General features: G+C 37.7%; 1 protein-coding gene across 1 annotated transcript; it reads left to right on the top strand.

Annotated features, from left to right (window-relative positions):
- The first annotated feature begins 451 nt into the window (after window positions 1-451).
- Cldn1 (claudin 1) lies at window positions 452-16,794 on the top strand. Its single transcript, XM_047564746.1, has 4 exons — window positions 452-1,104; window positions 9,709-9,873; window positions 12,414-12,498; window positions 14,190-16,794. The coding sequence occupies exons 1-4, from the start codon at window positions 882-884 to the stop codon at window positions 14,350-14,352; spliced, it is 636 nt and encodes a 211-aa protein (XP_047420702.1). The 5' UTR covers window positions 452-881; the 3' UTR covers window positions 14,353-16,794.
- The last annotated feature ends 5,524 nt before the right edge of the window (window positions 16,795-22,318 follow it).

Below are 22,318 nucleotides of genomic sequence, written 5' to 3'. Positions count from 1 at the left end.
AAGATACAAGGGCAAACACAGTGGGTTAGGAACCACGTATTAGATACGCTACTAACGAGCTGTGTGATTTTATGAAAGTCGTGTTTGCTCTCTGCGTCTCAGTTTCCTTGACCTCTAAAGTGTAAAGATCTCTGAGGCCCCTTATGGAGACAGATGACAGGACCTTGAAGAGAGGAAAAGAAAAGAGGGAGAAAAGGAGAATGGGAGGAAGCTGAACGAAGGAGAGGGAACCTGTGGAAGGAGGAAGGGAGGGCGGAGTTGGGAATGTTTTTAATAAGATATTGGGGGCGTTAAAAGTGAAACTGAAGCTTTTGCCGGGATCCATTTTCCTTTTCTTGCGTGTGTGTGTGTGTGTGAGTTTACACGTCCATAGTAATTTGGGGGTAACTACGGAGTGAGTGAATAATAGACCTGACCAGCGGGAAGAAAAATGAGAGGGAGCAGTCACGGACACACTCCTGGTCATTCTCCGGTTGTCCCAACATCGCTGGCGGGACAGTCCCGTCCGGGGCGCGGTGGCCTGAGCCTACTCCAGCGCTCCGGCTCGCGCTCCTTGTGAGCCGCCCCGAAACCGCCAGGGGGCGCAGCGTGGCTGCAGCAGGGGGCGGAGCTGCTTTAAATCGCGGCGCCCAGAGGTTGCGACTCTCAGTGCCTGAGCCTGGGAGCAGCGGTCACTTCTTGCAACCAGAGTCCAGCGCTAACTCGGACTGGGACCCTGACCCGGAAATAGAGCCTCTCCAGCAGCAACACAGCAAGCGGGATTCCTTTCAATAACTTGCTTGGAGCGGCCCGGCTACCTTCGGGAGCCCTAGGTGCGCACCTGCAAACTCTCCGCCTTCTGCACCTGCCACCCGGAGCCCGCGCGAGCTCCTGAGCAAGCCATGGCCAACGCGGGGCTGCAGCTCTTAGGCTTCATTCTAGCCTTCCTGGGCTGGATCGGCACCATCGTTAGCACTGCTCTACCCCAGTGGAAGATTTACTCCTATGCTGGCGACAACATTGTGACTGCCCAGGCCATCTTCGAGGGGCTGTGGATGTCCTGCGTGTCGCAGAGCACAGGGCAGATCCAGTGCAAAGTCTTCGACTCCTTGCTGAATCTAAACAGTGAGTGTATCCCCACCTCACAGCAATCACCTACAGACCCCAGTCCTCCCAGTGGCTCCCTTATGGAGTAGTGGCCCCATTATGTTCTGTGATTACATGGTCATCAGTCTTCAGGTGATCAGGTCTTCTGATCATGTGATCTGTTGTGAAACAACCCTGGTTTAGGAAAAAGGAGGCCCAGGCCTAAGCTCTAGGTTTGCCTCTAACAACTCCCTGCCACACTTTTCTGCCCCCATTTCAACCCCCGCTGCAGGTGTGGTTTCATCTTAAATTCCTATGAGGGTGGGTGGAGATTGGAAAAGTAAAGGCCAAGTTTGAACTTGATCTCTTAAGGCCTCTTCTAGACATTCTAATTCTGTGTAACTTCAGGATTGGTAGGGTTCAGGCAAGAAAATGGCATGCCTTGTGTAGGTTTTTCAGTGTGCAAAATTAAATGCATGATTCCAAAATATCAAATAAAAAAGTTAAAAAAAAAAACTTTACTATGACTTTTCATAGTAAAAGTCACTTTCGTACCTTTTATTTCCCATCTCAGTATCTTCTATTCACATTTGAGGCTGGATCCTTTGTTTCTTTGATATTTATGATCTAGTAAGCGCACAGAAGCCCCTTTCAAGACTCCTTAAAGAAGCCTCTTGATATTTGCCCTGAATTTTAGTTTTCAAGCCCCACGTCTTCAGAGGAGGCAGAGTATATAGTATTATATTAGAAAGAGAAGGTTGATAGCAAGTGGGGAAAGATCATTGAGAAAGAAGGCAGAATTCTAAATGAGCTCTCCATACTATAAAGGGTAGTGGGAAGACCTGGAAGAGAATGCTGGAAGACAGGCAGCTTATGAAAGCAGAAATCAGCTAGGGAAGAAGGCAGCAAGAAAGCAAGAGAGATGGGTCTCCTCCAGGTTTTCATCTTCTTGAGGACTTTCTGATTGATGGAGATTCACTTCTCATTTGTCAAGTTGGAAAGGATTATGTAGAGAGAAACAGGAATTTGAATGTTGGGGAGACTGATGATAGAATGGCTTCTCCCATCTTTCTCCCAAGCTTTTGAGTGCCTTGTTAGAAAAATCAATAAATTCCCACTTAGGTAATAAACATTCATGACTGGATTACCTTCCTTGAGCAGTCACACTTGATGTTGTGAACCACGTGTCTGTTTTTTCCTTTAATCAACTTGAAGAAAAGCTTCCTCAGTTTTTGTAGAAAAACAAGACTGCCCACCAATCCCCATGGTGGGCCCAGGGCAAGCACCTTGGGACTGCTCAAGTTCACTTTACTTGCTTCATCCACCTCCATTGAGGAACAACTTGTAATATGGAATATTAAAAGTCTTATGGTTTAGAGTTATTAAACCTGCTTCAGACCTGATTGACACCTGGAGAATTTGATCAATGTGTGTGGTGGTTTTGTGTGTTGTCATTTCAACTTTTCAAGATTCCCATATCAGGTCTCTTTTATATCAAAATTAATCTATAAATTTAGTAATTGTGTATAGTTTATTGCCCTTCTGGGATATATTTATACTTCTAAAGTGAACAATTAGGAGTGAAACATTGAATTTCCCCATGGAAAGAGAAATACATTGAAGGAAAGGGTGTCAGGCATTTTGGGGTATTTTTGGCCGATGGAGAAGGTAATAAGGGCGATTCCAGAGATGTCTCAATATCAGTTTCATTCCTTTAATTAAAATAATTCATTTTCAACATGTTTAACTAGGTTTTCTCTATAACTTAAATGACAAAATTGGATAAGATTGATTTATGCTGTAGACACTCAATTAGATCATCTTTAACCATAACATGGTGTTAAAATGTTTCATTTTCATTCATTTCTTGCTAACATAGTTATTATAGTTTTTTTTTTTTTTTTTTTTTTTTGGGGGGGGGTGCTGGGGACCGAACCCAGGGCCTTGTGCTTACAAGGTAAGTACTCTACCGACTGAGCTATCTCCCCAGCCCCTATAGTTTTTAAAACTGTGATGGAAGCAAAATACTTCCCTCTCACATGTGCACATTTTAGAGACTTCTAGTTTGTTTCTTCAGTGAGAACAGATTCTCCTTTCTGCTTTGGTTAAAGCCATGGTTTATCCAAGATGGAGGTAAGACCTTTCTCCCAAAACCAATTCCCAGGAGAGGGAATCTTGACTCACAGGTTCTTTCTCCTAACTGGCCAGTGACTCACTGGATGCCTTTGGATGGAGCCCAGGAAATCTGTCTCTGTTTCTCCACCTGAGCCGTGATGCTCACGCCCACCTGATGAGGAGATCTGGGGTGGTGTCACACTGACTGGTTTTGGTGTAGTTCTGTGACATATAGAGATGAAAAGGACTCTCTGTGTGCCTAAGTAGTGTGCCTCATCAAAGGTTACATTTCATGAAATGCTTTTAGATGAAAGCTTGACTGTAGATTTCCTAAAATTGTGCCTTGCTGTCTTTGCCAGTAGAGCCCATTTAGCATCTTAACATTCACGTAGGAGAATTTCTCAAGGTGTGAGCACTGAACATTAAATTTTTGTTTCCCTGCTTTAACTGGTATCAGTTGTTTAAAAAAAGAAAAAAAAAAAAAAAAGGACCTTCAGGAAGTATCTTAAGGAACATAGTGTGCTTACACTGTATACAGAATGTACTCTATATAATGTAAGAAATGAGATACAGCCAGAATTCTTTTAGGTAGCTCTTCCCAAGCAGTTTATGAAAATGAAACTGAGGAGATACTTCCTGGAGAAACATCTGTCACACAGTGTAATATGATTTACAGGGGATAAGACAACTTCCATTGTACCCTATGTGATGTCCGTCGACATTCATGACTCTTCCAGCTGAAAGGTGAAATATACATATACAAAGGAGAGTACCAGATATAACTGCACAGACTTTTCTTAATTAACCTGTACATTTTGCCTTGTTTTAATGAAATTCTCAAAATTTGGGAAGCTAGTGCCTATTTTGCATGCTTAGTTAATTTCCTCTCCTTGTTTGACTTTAATAGCTAGAACTGTCCAAAGATTGGGCTGTCCAGGGAGGCTGCATGTTGGGAGATATCCAAGCAGAGAAAAAGTAAGCATTTTGTAAGAATGCTCTTGGGAAGATTCAAGCACCAGACAAATGGGAGGTTAGGCTAGACTCTTCTTAAGTCTCATCTAACCCTGAGATTCTGTAATTTGTTTATAAGCTACTCTAGCCTGTTAAACTTGCTTTGCATGAATCCACATGTGTGTAGGTGTGCTTAATGAGTATTGGTTGTCATGAGGTTTTCCCAGCACTCTCGCCATGATGTCAGGCTCAGTCAGAGAAACAAAATCTCTGACTTAGACAGTCTTTGAAGCATGGGCAGAGAGGAGGGCACCCACTTATGCTTCTCCAGACTGCTTTATACCTACTAAACCGAGAGCATTCAAAGGGTGATTATTGTTCAGATGTTTCAAGAGTTAGTTCTGACAGTTGGAATGATGAAAGTTGAAATTAAAAACCCCAGGCTTGAGATCAGAAGTTCTCAATTCTTAGCCTGGTTTTGCACTAGGTAGCTGCGTGATGGAGGATGAGCCACTTGATCCCCCTTAGCTCAGTTATTTTCCCCACATGTAAAATGAGGCAAAATAGGTGGAACAGAGATGAATTCAAGATTATTTCATCCATTCAACATTCCTAATCACACTCTTAGGGATATAACTGGAATGATCCTATGGTTCCTTCTAGTGCCAATGTTCTGTTACTAACTTCAGTGATGGAAGAGGGAAAAGCTAGTGGCACATCTTAAATTTCCTTAAGTGATGAGTAAGTGACATGGAGGTAATAGAGGAACCCAAATTTAATTGTGAGGCAATTTCTTTAAGACACAAACCAAAGAAAGGTAGTGAGACCTCTCAGGACATCCTAAAATGTATGAAGTCCTCCCTTATCGTGGAGTTACTGACTGTGCTCATGTTCTGATTTCACACCAGCTCAGGCACCAATAAAATGAAAATGCTAACAATGAGTTCTCTTGTGAAACTTCGAACATCAGTAAAAGTGAAAGACTTCAGAAGTGAAAAGAAAAAAACATAGGAATATAATCTGTGACAGTCTTGATGAGCTCATTTAATTGCAAGGGAGCCAAGAGCACTTTTCTTCTTGTCACACAGTGGTCAGTTCCTTCTTTTATTCACCTCATTCTTATTAGCAACTATGGGTATAAAGAACTATGTGAGGCTACAGTTAGAATAGAAATTAATTTTATTTATGATATACACTCCATAGGGTAAGAATATGGTAACATGGTTAGTAAGTAGCATGAACAATGTCAAGTGTTTACAGGAAACTCTGCTGCTTGTGTAGCAAGACTTTAAAACTTTAGGAAAAAAAATCCACATTCTTGTCTGTGCTTGTCTTTCGACACTTAACGTTGATTAATCTAAGTGCAGTAGATCAGTACCATCCAACTCATTTCTTGTCTTATAAGTAGAGATCTTTGTAAGTATTTTTTAAATTATACTTTCAGGTTGAAAATGGTGAGAACTCCTTAGGAGGTCTTTAAGCTCAAGATTATCAGTCTGGCTAAGTATAATTAAAAGACTGCCTTCTCTGTTTACTGCTGAATAATGAAGAGAAACAATAGTATGACTTTTTGAATGTTTGCTAACCAGATCCTCCACAGACAACTTTAGTTAGTTTTAATATTGTAGAGGTATCTGCAAATTCAAAGGTCCAGGAAAGGAACACACTAGATTTGATCCACTCAGACCAATTCTGAGTTAATGGCACAAATCTATATTATAGCTCTCTGATTCAAACTATGACTTTGTAACTATTAAACATCTCTTTCAACTCTGCCCTGCCCTTTGTCATTCCATTAAGGAAAAAAAAATAGGAATTTCATCTTGAGAGCTCATTGAACATATAATTTTTAAAAAATAGATTAAATTAAGCAAAAGTATAAATGTTTCCTCTCTGTATGAGTTTCTAGCTTTTAATGACCTAAAACTATGTCTGGCTTTATGTATCAAGATTTTATCATCCAAGGCTCTTGAAGGAATTGTTTCTCTATTATTTTAAAGATTAAGATAAACACAAGAATATCTATTTTTATATATCATATTATTACAATTTTAAAGGATAAAGATATTGCTCTAATTTAAATTCTTCTTCAAGCATAGATTGTCAGGTTTGATGCTCAGTACTCTGGATGGAAATATGAATAGATATCTAACTCAAGTCATCCAGGAGCTCACAATTACATATTTTAGTTCTCTGACCTAAAAGCCTTCCACAGGAACTTGGTTTTAAGAATTTCTCTGGCTCCAGCTTAAAACTGTGCACTATAGATTTGATCTGCACATACAGTCCTCAACTTGTAACACAAAATATTGCTTAACTTGACTTGAATTTCATCATTACACATGCCCAGCTAGTGAGTTTTCATGCTGTCATGATTCTCAATCTTTCTATATGTGTGTGCATCAGTTTTACATTTTCCTTACATATCACTATAGTTAAGAATTCATTCAACTGTCCCCAGTGAAATGAGATGAGATTTTGTGCTTGATGTCAGCTAATATTATAAAATACAAAAACCAAAATTTCATAAGTCAATGACTGCCAGGATATAAATGGAAGATATTTCTTTGCAAAACATCCTATACTACTATTTTGTCACATTTAAAAAAATTTTTTTTCTTTGGTTGTTGATAGACCTTTATTTTATTCATTTATTGAAATGCGGTGCTGAGAATCAAACCTGGTACCTCACACATGCTAGGCAAGTGCTCTACCACTGAGCCACATTTGCCCCTTGATCTCCACGGTTTATGTAGTCACCAGTTTCATTTTGTCTACTTTCTCCATTTTGTGTGTGTGTGTGTGTGTTAGATAAATAACACATTTTTCTATAAGGAAATGAAACACTGCAGGACGGTTAAACAAGTGTAGAGCAGAATATCTGTTCCTCTTCCTTGGAAACCTTGCAAAAGAAGTGGTTCGTAATAAGTATGACAAAAACCAAATGTGTTTTCTAGATAAAGGGGAGAAATTTAGATTACTATTGTGAAGATTAGATCATTCTAGGCAGATGCAGGTGGAGCCTGGCGTAGTTTATACATGTGTATGTCTTGCTTAAGAAATCAGAGGTTTTATACAAGCCTGACTCAGGGGCCCAAAGCCCAGTAGACTCCTTGTTAAGGATGCCCTGTGCTTTCTCAGTGCTGAGACCTGCTGGTCGAGTGGCTGCTGTTTTTACTTGACAAACAGAAGTATGATTATTATATAAGCTAGGTAACATTTGGGGCCCTATAACTTGAACACAGTAGAAAACTTGGAGAGAGATCAGAGAAAGCAATAAAAGCCATTAATATAGGGTTGGAAAACTGAGTATTTATGATAAAATAAAGTAGAGGTGACTGTAAGATGGAAAAGGTTATACATTTTTGAAGGGCTATCATAAAAGGAATATTTTCTAATTATATGATCTAAATACTGAGAGAAAAATTATTTTGGAAACCAAAATAATTTCTTGCTTGATCTCATTAGAAAACGAAACAGATAATCTCTGCCTCCCCTTATCATACCCACCTCCTCATGTGTATGAACATTTATACACACCCACCAACACACCTATCTAAATATTCTGAGAAGTATGATTATTATATAAGTATAATAAGTATGATTATACTTATGTGTATGAACATTTATACACACCCACCAACACACCTATCTAAATATTCTGTCGCTCTTGCTTTAAGATCCTTCAGTGACTTCTAATTACAGTTAGAATAGACTCCAAACCCCTATCCTCACTCTGTACAAAACTCTTGATAATGTACGCCTTCTGTGGACTTGCTGAATCTCTTTTCACTTTCCACATCTTATTCTCCCAGTTTTCCCAGGACCCAGGGCCTCCTTAGGATGCTAGACAGTTAGTTTTAACATGAAGACAGTCCAAGGAAAGCTGTCCTGAGTGGTTACTCTATCCTGCAGGCACATGGATCATTTTTGTTGCTTTTGACTTCTGTCTGTGATGCTTCCCTTTAAGTGGAATCTTAGAACCACATCTGAAATCTGTGTTATCGATGAGAATGTAGTTATTTTATTTCTATTTTTCTTTCTAAGTAATGATTTTCTTTGCAAAGGCTGCTAGTGAATGAGAAAGAAGCACACGCCTTAGCTATGGAGTCCTTGATACTTTCCTCTTCATACCACAGTATAGTTTGTGATTCCGTGCAAAAAGTTGTGCAATGACCTTGTAAGCAGCTTCACTTCCTGTAAACCTGTGAGTTGTAGAACATGTTTTGATTCCTCAGTTTCTCTCCCACCCAGAATATTTAGATAGGTGTGTTGGTGGGTGTGTATAAATGTTCATACACATGAGGAGGTGGGTATGTTAAGGGGAGGCAGAGATTATCTGTTTCGTTTTCTAATGAGATCAAGCAAGAAATTATTTTGGTTTCCAAAATATCACTCAGATATTGTAAAAATACCTTTGTTGCTTCTTAGAAAGAGATCAATGTGATTTGTCATAGATCAATGATGACATGAATAGAAATATCAAAAAATGGAAACTTAATGATGCTTCAGAAATGTTTAGCTTTAATTTTGATTGGTAGCCCAAGTTATCAATCCTGAAATTCTGAGACTGAACCTGGGTATAAATTAGGTTTTGAAATTCAGAACTTCTCCATCATCTCAGCCACTTTTGAAGACCAGAAGCAGCCATTTATTCTAACTAAATAAAATCTAATCTGTTTAGTTTCCCCTCCTTATTTATTTCAAGTCTGCACCTTTATGCCACAATGATGGTCTTAAGATTTTTCTCTTTAAGAGATATATTGGCATAATCTCTCAAACCTGATCCTGTCTATTTGATCATGACTTGGTATAGCAAAAACAATACAGGGAATTAGAAAATTAGTGTGATCCTGAGAAATACCAAAATGAATTATTGTGTCTGCTATTTTATAATATGACAGCTCAAATAGTTGGAAAAAATTGGTGAAACCTTTGAATGTGAATATACTATTGTGTTTCAAGTTAACTTCTCAAAGATTATTTCGTTTTGTTTTGAGAAAATGGGTTTGCTATTCTCCCTCTAGTCACTGGAGACTCAAGCGCGGCTTATCCAACCACAATAACTTTGGAAAATTCATTTATGTTTCATATTCACTGTTTTTTCTGAAGCTTGGTGATTGTGGTGTAAAGCTGGTGATAATACCAAAGACACACTGTAAGCCATTTAAATTACAGTGAACATCAAGAATAATATGTATGATTGTTATTTCAGAATTAAGATACTCTGTTAGTAAGGATTAAATAGATATTAGTTAAGCTAAACATATTCAGTTAGATCATTGCTCATTTTTCCAGTTGATCTTGAATTTAATTTTTAAAACACAAAGTGTTAGGACTGGAAAGTCTGTTTGGCAGCCAGCCTAGGTGTTTTTGTAATGTTTGTTTGTTTGTTTTGTTTTGTTTTTGAGAGAATACAGTTAGCTGCCAGCAGAAACATCACTAGAATGGAGGCTGTCTAACTCCTACTTCAGTTTCCTCCCTTCCATACAAGACTAAAATACATTTAGTCTCCTAACACCCTTTTCTTGTTGGTCTAGGCATTGTTTTTACATGTTTTAAAATATTTTCTTTCAGGCACTTTGCAAGCCACACGTGCATTGATGGTGATTGGCATCCTGCTGGGACTTATAGCAATCTTTGTGTCCACCATTGGCATGAAGTGTATGAAGTGCTTGGAAGATGATGAGGTACAGAAGATGCGGATGGCTGTCATTGGGGGTGTGATCTTCCTTATTGCAGGTAAGAGAGCCTGGCTCCATGATTCCCATTACCATTATGGTTTGAGATTTAGTGTTTGGTTTCCTTAGGTTATGTCGAATGAATTGCTCTTGAAATTATTTTCATCCTTTAAAATCTGCAGACACAGACCTATCGTTAGTTGATTGTCATGTTCTCAATGAAAGCCAAATAAAAATATCACATATGCTCACATGTCAGGTCTATTCATTAAGGTTTCAGATGCTCACTTTTTTGTTAGAACCAGTCTCCCCAGGTGAAAAGAGATGTTTACTACCTAGCAAAAACTCAAGAGCAATTTTATGTAATTTAGAAAAAGTCTGTTGTGTCTCTACAGATACTATGTTGAAAGATTAGGGAGTAGTGAGAGGATGCATAAATCACCTTCTAACCATACAGATCTATGAAAGGGAGACAGAATTGGGATTATTGGAGAAAAATGAGGACAACATTCCAGATGGGAAGAGCTCATTCCAGAATAAGAAGGATATATCCATAGATCAGAAAAGAGAAAGACCAGCTGAAACGGAGGTGGAATGCTGAAGTTAGATTAGATAAATAGGAAAGAAAACAATATGGAAACACCTTGGAAAAAATCTTGATAAAATAATGTTTATTTTTATCATAGAAAATAAGGACGTTTTGCTGTTCTATTCAAGGGATAGATTGTTTGTCTTTTGAGAAAATAAAAGCTAGAAAATGGACAGCACCATTTCACATCTTTACAATAAGGCTTATTTTAATATGCCTTTAATACATCTATGGATGTATACCATACATATATCTCTATATGTAGATAAATCTGTCTGTACACATATAAACTATAACATAGCATCCTATATATGCTAGTTATTATGTGTGAATATAAATATAAATATTTATTAAATATGTATGCTAAATATATATTATATACATATATAAACCCATTATTTTGAATAAGATATAAATCTACTACTAGAAAAAGTAGAGTTAAACTTTCTTAATATTTTAATTGACCAAAGACCTAGAGGGGCTTTGATCCAGCACAACATGTGAATTTAGCCAGGAATAGAGGGAAAGTGTGACTTTGCTGAAGATGTGATTCAAGTAACGAGTGAAAAAATTTCAATTTACTCAAGCATGCATTAGCTCCTGTCTGAAAAGACATGAATGGTGTTTTATTCCTAACCATTTCATCTTGAGCCTTGAATAAACTCAGTATGTAGCACCCTTTCTTCGCTTGCCTTCTTGTAACTCCCATAAATAATTGCTTCACTCTCACTTCAGTCCTGGGAACTTCCTGAGGCGTGCAGCTCACAAGTGTGTGCACATGGTCTATTTGAACAGCCAAAACAAAGTGTTTTCTGTCATGCATTAGAGACAATTAGATTGGACCAATTATTTTTTGAGGAGAGAAGTAGTATAGAAATTCATCTCTCTATATTGAATGATCAGAATTGTTACCAAATATATTAGTTTCTTTTTAAATTTATTTCTTTTTTTAATAAATATTTATTTATACATGGTGCTAAGAATCAAACCCAGTGCCTCACACATGCTGGGCAAGTGCTTTACCACTGAACTATAACCCCAGGCCCTAAATTTATTTCTTGACAGATAAATTTGCAGCTATTTATCATATATATTGAAGAATAAATAAACTAAGCTAATTAATGTCTTACCTCACATAGTTACCATTTTAGTGTTAAGAACAATCTATATATACTTTCTTAGTATTTTTTCAAGAATATATTAACTGTAGTTAGTATTTTGTACAATAAATCTCTTGAATTTGTTTCTCCTATCTAACTGAAATTTTATATACCATTTATAACTTCTGGATAAGAAAATCTGAGGCATTTTCTATTTCATTATAAACATTTTATATTTATATTGATGGGATAGGTGTTTTTGATGAAGTGATTTCTCTGGTTTAATGGATAAAAAATGTTGTGTGAAGCTTAGCTTGTATTATTTAAAGCAATCTGATATGGCAGCCTCAACAAATCATACCAATGTTCAGTGTTACTCTGGCCAGTGGGGCAGTAGGGATTCAGTTGTTCTGGTTCATTCTGAGATAGGTCCTGCTCTTTTTGCTATTTAGTTGTTTCTTTTGATTTTGTCCCAGCAGAACTGTAAATTTTCACTTTGATCAAGTGGAATGTAGAAGGATTTTCACCTTACTTTTTTAAGCACAACTAATACGAACAACAGTTTTATTAAAAGTAGCTTAGCATATAAACTATAGTACTACAGTACCTTTGAAGGAGATCTTGAACTATATGAATTTGCTGGATTATTTCTAAAAAGCATTATTTGTGCCAGGGACCATGAACAATAAATAAGATGTCATGAATAGTTAAACTATGCCTAATTCCAACTTAATATTTTTGTATATATTAACAGAACACTTGGAATAAATCATAACTAAATCAAATCTGTTGCTAATACTAAGATAAAAATGTCAGCACTATTGATGAGATTTAATTCTTATAAAACACATTTAGATTTAAGAGGCTCACTGTTCCATAGTGATTAACAGCCTTTGTTTTGCCTTTCTGTAGGTCTGGCTATTTTAGTTGCCACAGCGTGGTATGGCAATAGAATTGTTCAAGAATTCTATGACCCCATGACCCCCGTCAATGCCAGGTAATGCTATTCAAGCATAAAATGGTTTCCTCTCTGAGAGAAATGCCCTTTTCATGTTCAGCAAAGTCCTGCTAGTGCCATAGTTCCTCAACTTTGCTTTCAAAAATTGTATGAAATCTTATGTTAAACTTGCAAACAATTCAAATGACCTGTGACTCATGTTAAAACAAGTTTGATAATTGCTTTAACAGCCTATATTGATGACAAAATGCACTTCAAAGTAGAAAAGTTCTAGGCTGTGCTGTGTACTTCCCAACTACATATGGCATCTTTATTTTTTTTCTCCAAATACTAACAAGTGTTAATATATTTAAGATTTTCTTCTTGAAGTATATTCTGATGTTTACAGCAACTAACTGTGATTACTTGTAACTAATGCAGTTAATGATGGATTAAAAAAAGCATGACCATAGTGCTTAATGAATAATACTTTATTCTTAACAGTTAATTCTTACATGTAAAACCATGATATATTTTTCTAGTATATTGAGCTATACCTTTGAAGTTTTATGTTCTATTACCACTACAAAATTGACTTTATAAAGATCATCTTTCTTAATATTCCAAGTTGTACAAGTTAAAGAGCCGATTCTTGGTCCTCACATAACAACACTCTTTGATCAGGGACAGCACTTATTGTCTCACTGTCTTCACATCTTTAAAGCTTAATAACTACATTCAAAGTCAGGATGTTAAGATGTAATTATTGTTTATAAGACCTAGGATGAACAAATGAAAAATCTCAGTGTTTTCAGAGATAAGGTGTGCTTCTTTTTATATAATCACCCACGTACAGAACACAGACTGCAATGATTATGTTGGAGCCTGTCCCATAAGATTTATGATGCAGGGACAGAAACTGCTGGAGGTCAATAGGCCAAAATTTTACCAGAGCAGTAATACCAGTAGTGCATGTGAAAGCAGATTATAAATTGCTGGACACTATGCACTTGTTGTTTACATACTCACACATGATCCTGAAAGTGGTCCAAGGAGGCAGGTGGGATTATCCTGCTCTGAGAGAAGAAACTATGGGTGAGAGGTAAAGTTGCTCTCCCATAATTGTTAGCAGTTGAGAGTTTGTATCAGGATCCAAACCCAGGCCTTAAAACTTTTGGATCCAGTTCTTTTCTCTTTATTGCTCATAATCAGTCACAGATACCTGACCCCAAGAAACTGAGTGGCTTAATATATCCACCTGGATCAGCTTAATTCAAAGTGGGTTATGAGCTACTCAGAAGTCTTTTTATAAAAAATAAATTTTAGATTTTATTTTACATAGTAGGATCAACTATTTAAAACTTTGGTAGTCTCTGCCACAATCTAGCCGTTTTTTAAAAAATATAACATGATTGATATTTGATGATAGCCCCAATTAATAAGCTTTAGTCTAGGAACTGTGGTCCAATCCCCACTCTGAAATATATAAACATACTTCACAAGTCTCCTTTATATGGAAAAATCCTTGGAAATATTCATGTAATTAAACTGGCATTGCACGTCATAATCCTGATATACTATTGTAAATTGTCAATACTTGCAATGTAAACATTCTTGTGCCTATGTGTTCACAAACCTTAAAGTACCTCCCCAAGGAATCAAGGAAGAAAAATGTACATTATGTCATTTCCTTCCTTAGAAGAATTGCCAGTGATTCATTGAGTAACACATGCATTCTCTCCTCTTTTTAGGTATGAATTTGGACAGGCTCTGTTCACTGGCTGGGCTGCTGCCTCGCTCTGCCTTCTGGGAGGTGCCCTACTTTGCTGCTCCTGTCCCCGAAAAACAACCTCTTACCCAACACCACGTCCTTATCCAAAACCTACACCATCCAGTGGGAAAGACTACGTCTGACAGAGGCACAAGGAGAAAATCCTGTTGTCACAAATACAGAATAGACTTTGAAATACTATCATTGACATTAAGATTTAGACTTTTGACTATTGTAATCTGAACTGTGGTTTTACAAAAGAAACCATATTTTTATAAATATCCATTGCCACAAGTAGCTTAGTCTTATTTTATCTTCTTTTCTCAATGTAGGAGGGAAGCCCTTTCTATCATTTTACTGCTTCCCACCGAGTAGTCATGCTCACGTGGGGGAGGGGTGCCCTTTAAATATGTACAGATATGTGTATATTTATATACATGTTTTTCTATAAAAAAAATTAGACGATAAAACAACTCTTATTGTCATTATGTTGGTGTTAGTACACTCAGAATGTCTCTAAAATAGCAAAAATATATACTTTCATTTTAATTAAATAAGCTTATTAGCATATTTTTCTTTCTTTTTCTCCATGCCTATATAATAGGTCAAATATCATTTAGCACCTGCCATCAGCTTTTATTGTCTGCCATCAGCTTTTATTGTCTCTGCCACAAGACTAAAACTGCTTTACCAAGTGTGAATTCTTCATGTTTGTCCTTTTCACATACTTTCTTTATCTTATTTTTCCATAATCTTACAGTACTTATTCTTTATCACCCACCCATCACCGCCACCCTCTTTTCTTTATGTTGGGCTCTTTTCCTGATGATGTATCTGGTAGCGTACATTGTCAGTCCTGAAGCCAATAAGAATCTCTTATAGTTCAGAGCTGTGGGGGCAAATCCTTCTGCATAACCAGATGATGTTTCTCTGTTGACCTTCCCTCATGACCCCAGTACTTTGACCTACAGCACTCTTGTTTGCTTCAAAAATATTTGTTTCATGGAATGGCTGTGCTGCTCACCTGAGTGTCATAACACAGTCTTATTGGTTGAATTTTTAAGATACTTATTCACAGTTCCACATCCCCCAAATTACCTTTTAATTCCTCCCTCCTAAGCTATATTGTTTTTTTCATATGTAATTATCATGTAGTTTACCTCTTCGTGGAGAGGAGTGGTATGTTTATCTGAACAAAGTGCTAGACTTGCCGGAGTGATAATGTGGTGACGAATACTCTCTCTGTAGCTGTGAGCAAGTCACTTAATCTTTCTACCTCTTTTCCCATCTGTCAAATTGAGATAATTATGCTTAACCAGCTGGTAGAGGTAATGGGAGTATTAATTAGTTGATATGAGTCTCATTCTTTGAACATGAAATATGCCTAAGTAGTGTTTTTCTTTGCTCAATTGGCAGCTTTGAAGTTGCTGAATAAAATCTACACACAGCCTTTGCTTTGTGTGGTGGCTCCCTTTTCCCCCAGTCTATTTCCTTTCATTCAGCTGGGTTGAGCATGTTTGTCAGCACTCTGTTCCATTTTAATGACTTCTCCTACCTTTCTAGTCTGTAGGAATGCTACTTCACATGAGCAAGATGATGTAATGGAAAGGGTGTTGACTCTGAGGTCTAGAGACCTGGATTTGAATCTCAGTGCTATCAATTATTGCCTTGAGTTTGGGCAAGGCACTTGGCTGCCCCAGATTTATTGCTTCATCTGTAAAAAGGGGTTTGTAATTCCTGACCTACCTACGTCACAGGGAGGTTGTGGGAATCCAGTGAGATGCAATTCTTGCGAATATGGTTTTGTAAGGTGAAATGTACTATCCTCAGGAAAGAATGAAGGAATTTAAGTGCGTAGTTTTGGGGGCTACTTTTAAAAGGAGGAAAAAGAAGAGAAATATTGACATGGGTTTTTTGCCTTAACCAGTCTCTTGAGTGATGAGACCCTAAAGTGAAATTCAGGTCACTAAATAGAAAGATTCCTAAGAAAGTCTTCATTTTTTCAGGCAAAATGGATTGATGCTTTTGTGGTTAAGCAGATGTAATGGAGGAAACAGAAACCTGAGTGTGGGCAAAGCCACCAATATGGGAGTCTGACATGTAACCTGTAAGGGGATGTGGAGGTTATTTGTTAAGTGATAACCTTCAGTGTTCTTGCTGTCAGGTGGCAGCTAACAAGCACTGCAGAAGAGTGGGAATGGTACTTCATGGTAAAACCTCAGGGAGAAGTAATCTTGAGTCTTATGAGGATTTGGACCAAGTAACTTTTAGCATGTCTCCCAAACCTGACAATCTATGCTTCTAGATGTTATAATTCAAAGGACGCTTGCCTCATATATAGAGCTTGATACATTAGTATAAATGCATATGGAAACCTGTTGCTATACTCCACAGACATCTGTAGTCCAAAGATCCAACAGAATTTTTATGCCAGAATCTATCCAGTTTTGTTATTTTTATAATCTGCTATTGCACCTGGAAAAGACCAATAGATATTTGGGGGGTTTGTAATGGGAATTTGTATAAAGCATTACTCTTTTTAAATAAATTGTTTTATAATTAAAAAAAGATCCTTGGCTTGTTTTCTAATAACTTATTTCAAGACTGCTATGCTTGCCAGAGGAGGTGCTCCTGGGGAAGATCTATGATACTTCTGGGCCATCTACCAAATATTTACCTGACTCTATTCAACTAGAATATTCCATCTCTCTCAAACTGGGATCATTACCAGGCTGGTAATAGAAGAGGTTCCAGGAAATTATTACTTGATTATATTTTTCATCCATGAAAAGGGGAAGTACATCAACGAATGAAGGAAGAGTAAAATCAGGCTAGAAATCCTTGTTATTTTTGTAATGATTCTTATCAAAACTACCTGTTAGGAAAGCAAGTGATAAAACTCATTGCTCACTACCTTAATATATCAATAAATGAGCATATCTTCAGTGTGACCTCTGTCTGGGTAATTTTCATATTACTGAGACCAAAGAATGTGAGCAAAGGATGGCAGTTTTACTGTGGACTCAGCATGATTGGTGAGGGACCAAGATCATTGGGGACCAGTTTGATTTCAATTCCCCTTTAACAGACACAGCAGAATCCACACTCTGTTTCTACAGAATTTAAATCTCGAAGGTGAAGTCCAGGCCCTTGAAGTTTGTAGAAATAAAATTCTTGGGTCCTACTAATAAGAACTGGAAGAAAGGCAAGATCGTAAATGACGTTCATCTCTATGGGCGCTTGTCCTCATCTGAGTGCCAGTGTTCTACAAACTGGGTCCTTTTTCCTCCCTCTTAGTTAGCACTTTCTTTGTAGGCCCAGGTTCAGGTATCATGCCACCTCATTCTCATATCTCCACACTTTAAGCCTGTCATTAATTCTAATATGATCTGGTTGTGAATTTTTTTCCTTTTGGCAGGTAACTCCTGTGATCGATTTCTGTTTTTCCTTCTTCTTCACTCCACACATTCCCTTCTGACCCCCAGCCTGCCCTAAAATCTCTTCATTTTAACTGGTATCATGGAAACCCTGATGGAAATCATGACAGGTTCTGGGGTTACATGGGGACAGCTTGCTGAGGACCAAAAACACAGGACATCAAGAACTCCCTGTGCTGGACTTCTGAAAATCTCATGGTATTTTGAATACTTACTTCTGTTGACAGATTTTTTTCCCCCCCCAAACAACGGATATTTTGGCAAATGAAAAACAGGTATGAATTTGTAACATTGATAGTTACTGAATACCTACCATGGGTTCAACTCTATTAAATGGAGACAGGCCAAAGGAGATATGAAATTAGTAAGACACAGTCCTGGACCTGAGTAGTGTGAAGAATGTTAAATGGAAAGAAATTCAGCACTGGTTCTACCACTGATCAGACTTGTGAGCTATGGAGATCTCCACCCACTATTCCTCCTTCATAAAACGAATAGCTTAGATCCATGCAGTGTGGTTCTTCTCCATAATAGGAATTTAGAATCACCTGTGAGCTTTTGAGACCTTCTCATGTCGGGGTCCTACTCCAAATCAAGGGAATCAAAACTTCTGAAGGGAAAGTCCTAGTTTGAGCTTCTCCTTCAGAGAGGTGAAGACAAACATTTCTCACATCCATTCCAACCAGGTCTTTCTGGTACTCAGGTGAAACGACATCAAGCCCCATCATGTCCTAATCATACTGCTCATGCCACGTACTGATCTGTCTTGCACTTCAGAGAGAAAAGCACAATACTATGGCCGCAATCTGATCAGAGCAGAAAAGCATGTTAGCCATTTGTTCAAAGAAAGAAATGTGTTAAAAGTAAATTATTCTGAATACCCCAAAACAAATTCTAACGTAGGACAAACTGACCTAGGGTAAGATGGGGTGCGTAAGTTTAAAGGCGCTGCTCTGTAAGCACCTGTTTTATGGATTTCACGCTTGCATATTCATACTGCTCCCTCTAATGTTCAGAATGTATTCTTATCCATCATGTCAACACATTATCTATTAATAAACTATTCTATTTTATAGAGACAAAGTCAGAGGGAGGAAGACATTACTTTTTGCTCCTTTGCTCCTCATCTCCCCCACTTTCCCTTTAAACGTTGTGGTTTTAATTGTAAAAAGCACTGGAGAGAAAAGTTACTTCTATCTGCCCCGAAACTCGACAATGTGCTCTGGAGAAGGGGATAAGATAAAGGGTACTGACTTTGATAGGCATTTCCATAGGGCACTTTGTGATCGCAAATGAGGAAGTGGTCGATTACATATGGAACTCTCAGAAAAAGATGCCAGAAAACAATGGTGCTTGACCTACGTCTTAGATTTGTAGATGCAGAGATGGGTACAAGAAGGGAAATTCCAGAAGGGAAATGCCCGGCAGAAGCAGCAGCTGAACACATGCATCAAAACATGAAATATTACCACACATTCAGGAAGAGCGGGGGGGGGGGGGGGAGGAGGAGGAGGAGGAGGAGGAGGTAGAGGTGGAAGTGGAGGTGGAGAAGGAGGAGTGGGAGGAGAAGGGGACTTGTTTACTTGCAAAAATAAGGCAGAGAGAAGATAATTGGTAGCTGTCAGCCCCTTCCCAGATCTTCCACTGCACACTCCTCACTACTTTCACCACTGTTAGGCACCAGGGCAATAATTCCAAACAGGATTTAAGTAGTGGGGCTTAGGCTCTTAGGCCTGGAGAGAATTCCACTTACAGATTTTCTAAACCCATGGCAAAACCTCAAGAGATGCTAATGATTTCACTTACTTTGTAATAGAAAAAGCATTAGAATTTCTCTAGAATCAAAGAAAAGTTTAAGGACATTTATACTAGACATCTTGTGCATGCCTCTGTGTGTGTGTGTGTGTGTGTGTTTGTGTGTGTGTGTGTGTGTGTTATTGTCTAGCATTGACTCCCTCTGCCCATAAAGGCACTATAGTTTATTTTGGAGAACCATCCTATTTTACATTCCATAGGTTTGATTCCAATGGCCCACCCTAACCCTGACCTCCAACTTTGAGACAGGAACATTAATCTGTTCTATATTCCCATAGAGCTATAAGTATCTCTATGAATATAATCACAGAATATAAAGAAATGCAAAAACAAACAAACAAAAAACTTGGATATGTATATACAACTTTACATCTTTATTTCATTCCAAAGAAAAGTGACGTGTCTGATGGATTCATCTTATGAATCTCAATCTTCCTCTTCGAGGACAATATTTAATTTGACGGCAAACTTTTGTCAACTCTACCTTCAAAATTTATCCTGAGAGCCACATGTGGTCTTGCACATCTGTGATCCCAGTGACTCAGGAGAAATGCAAGTTCAAGGCCAGTCTGAGCAACTTAGCAAGAGATCCTGTCCAAAATAAAATGAAAAGTACTGAAGGTGTATCTACCTGCTTGCCTAGCTTATGTGAAGCCCTGGGTTCATTCATCAGTACTGAAAAAAAAAAAATCATCCTGAATCTGACCAATTTTCTTCACTTACTCCTGTAGTCCAAGCCACTTGGATGACTGGGAAAACCTCCTAACTGATCCTATCTCTTCTCATCTTAATGTCCTATGTCCTACAGCCTGTTCTCCATGTTGCAGCAGGAGTGATCCCCTGAAGACACAATTTGGATAATTCTTTTGTTTCTCTACAGATTACAACCTTCCAGGATTTCCAACCAACTAAAGTAAAATCTGATGCTCATTACCTACTTTTCCACCCTCATTCCCAACCACTGTCCTCCCAACATCCATCATTCTGCCCTAGCTAATCTCCTGGCTAGTCCTGAGACATAACAAATAAGCTTCCTAAACTCACTGCTTTTCTCCCAGAAGAATCTCAAATATTCATGTATAAGAAAAGAATCTTGTCTCATCACTCTCTACCAAATAGTCCCTCATCATTCTCTATTCCTTCCCTCTACTTTCTCTTTGGAATATTCCAAGAATGGTAGAACATTAAATTTTTATTTATGTATGAGTGTGTTGCCTGATTATTCTATAAGAATAAATGTTTAATAGAAAAGGGACTTTAATATTTAAAAAAAAAAAAAAACTTTTTTACAGCATTATATCACAGATGTCTAGAACAGCCCCTATCACAAAGTAGAGATAGAATAATAATTAGCAAGCTAAAAAATAACACATGAATGGTGATTAGTTGGAAGCAGAGCATATGACTCAAGTTGGACCAAGGTAACTATAAGGAAAGAAAACTATTTCCCAAGAAGTTGATACCTTCAAAGAAAAATATCTAGAGGCAAAAAACAGAAAGAGAAACAAAGGAAGCCAGACCTAAGGGATGGAGAGGGACAGAGCCTGAGAGCCCAGTTTGAGCCCCTTGGTCCAGCTATACTGGAGCTGCTAATAAACCTGACATTTTCAGTTATGTGCAGAAATAAATCTCAGGTACTCTAATGCACTTTGACTTGCACTTCTCTCATTTACTTCCGAAAGAGCCTTGACTAATGTGATCACCAGTCTCTTCTTTAACAAATAGATTAAGATTTGGAGAAAAGAAGTTTTGCCCACGCTCACAAAATTAATGATGAAGCCAATATTTAAGCCTGGTCTTCTGAGTCCAAGTTCTGGCCTATTCCCACTCCACTGCCTAGATGGCTGCTTACATTCAAACTCTCCTGTGATCTCAAGTTGTACGTTTACCAAAACAAAAACAAAAACAAAAAACAAAAAACACAAAAACATAAAAGCGAAAATCAGTATGCTAGCCAGGAATCCTAGGAAATTAAGTAGATTGAGATAAAGTTCCCAGTGTTATTTAATCTTTTTAAATCTTAAACTGCTACCTCACTGTAGGGGAGTTCAGCTCAGAAAAAAGAAAAAAAATTCCTCCAAAGAAAATACCAGGACTAATCCTCTCAGTCTAACTTACGCTATAGGTTTGCTATGGAGAGGGGGAAAAAAATGCTTCGATGAAGATTTGTTTATTCCCCAAAACTTGTTACATTTATACTTTTACCCTGAGTTTATTGCAGGTCTAAAATATTTTACATCCTGCATTCCTATAAAGGCAAACCAACCACTGTTTCTCTGCACTGTTTACCCGTCAACCCTCTCCAGCTCATCTCCACACTGTCAGAGAATTATAAGAAAGTATCTTGCTCTGTACCTGGCACATAGTAGGCAGCTGATACCTTACATTCTTAATGGTAAAAATGAATACTTTTTGTCTATGGCACTGTAAGTTGGTAAATATTCAAAGTGACATAATCCCTCTATTGGATCCCCAGATTATCCATATAGTACACATTACCAGATGATTAAAATAAAGCAAGAAAAAATTAGCTTCCACATTATGGTTTAAGTCACTGGAAAAAACTATTTAATGTGATAGAACTTATGTAAACAAAGTCTAAATTTGTCAGAACCAACAACTTGGTCCTGGGACAAAATTAGGGTAAAGAATACTGTTCTTCAGATGAAATTGTTTTTAAATAATGATACAAAGGTAATTCTTATTGAATATGTCAGTCATTGATGTTAAAACAGTGGTTTTAAACCCTTGAAAAAAGAGCATTTTTAGTTTATTGTTTTAAACCAAGTGTGTCAAACTTTGGTTTTATTATTAAGGGCGTTTCGAACTCTCATAAAAAAAGTAAATGAAGAACATA

This window comes from Sciurus carolinensis, chromosome 9 (assembly GCF_902686445.1).
Source record: "Sciurus carolinensis chromosome 9, mSciCar1.2, whole genome shotgun sequence".
NCBI lineage: Eukaryota > Metazoa > Chordata > Mammalia > Rodentia > Sciuridae > Sciurus > Sciurus carolinensis.
Note: the sequence above shows the minus strand (reverse complement) of the source record. Positions and strands in the feature narration are given on the sequence as shown.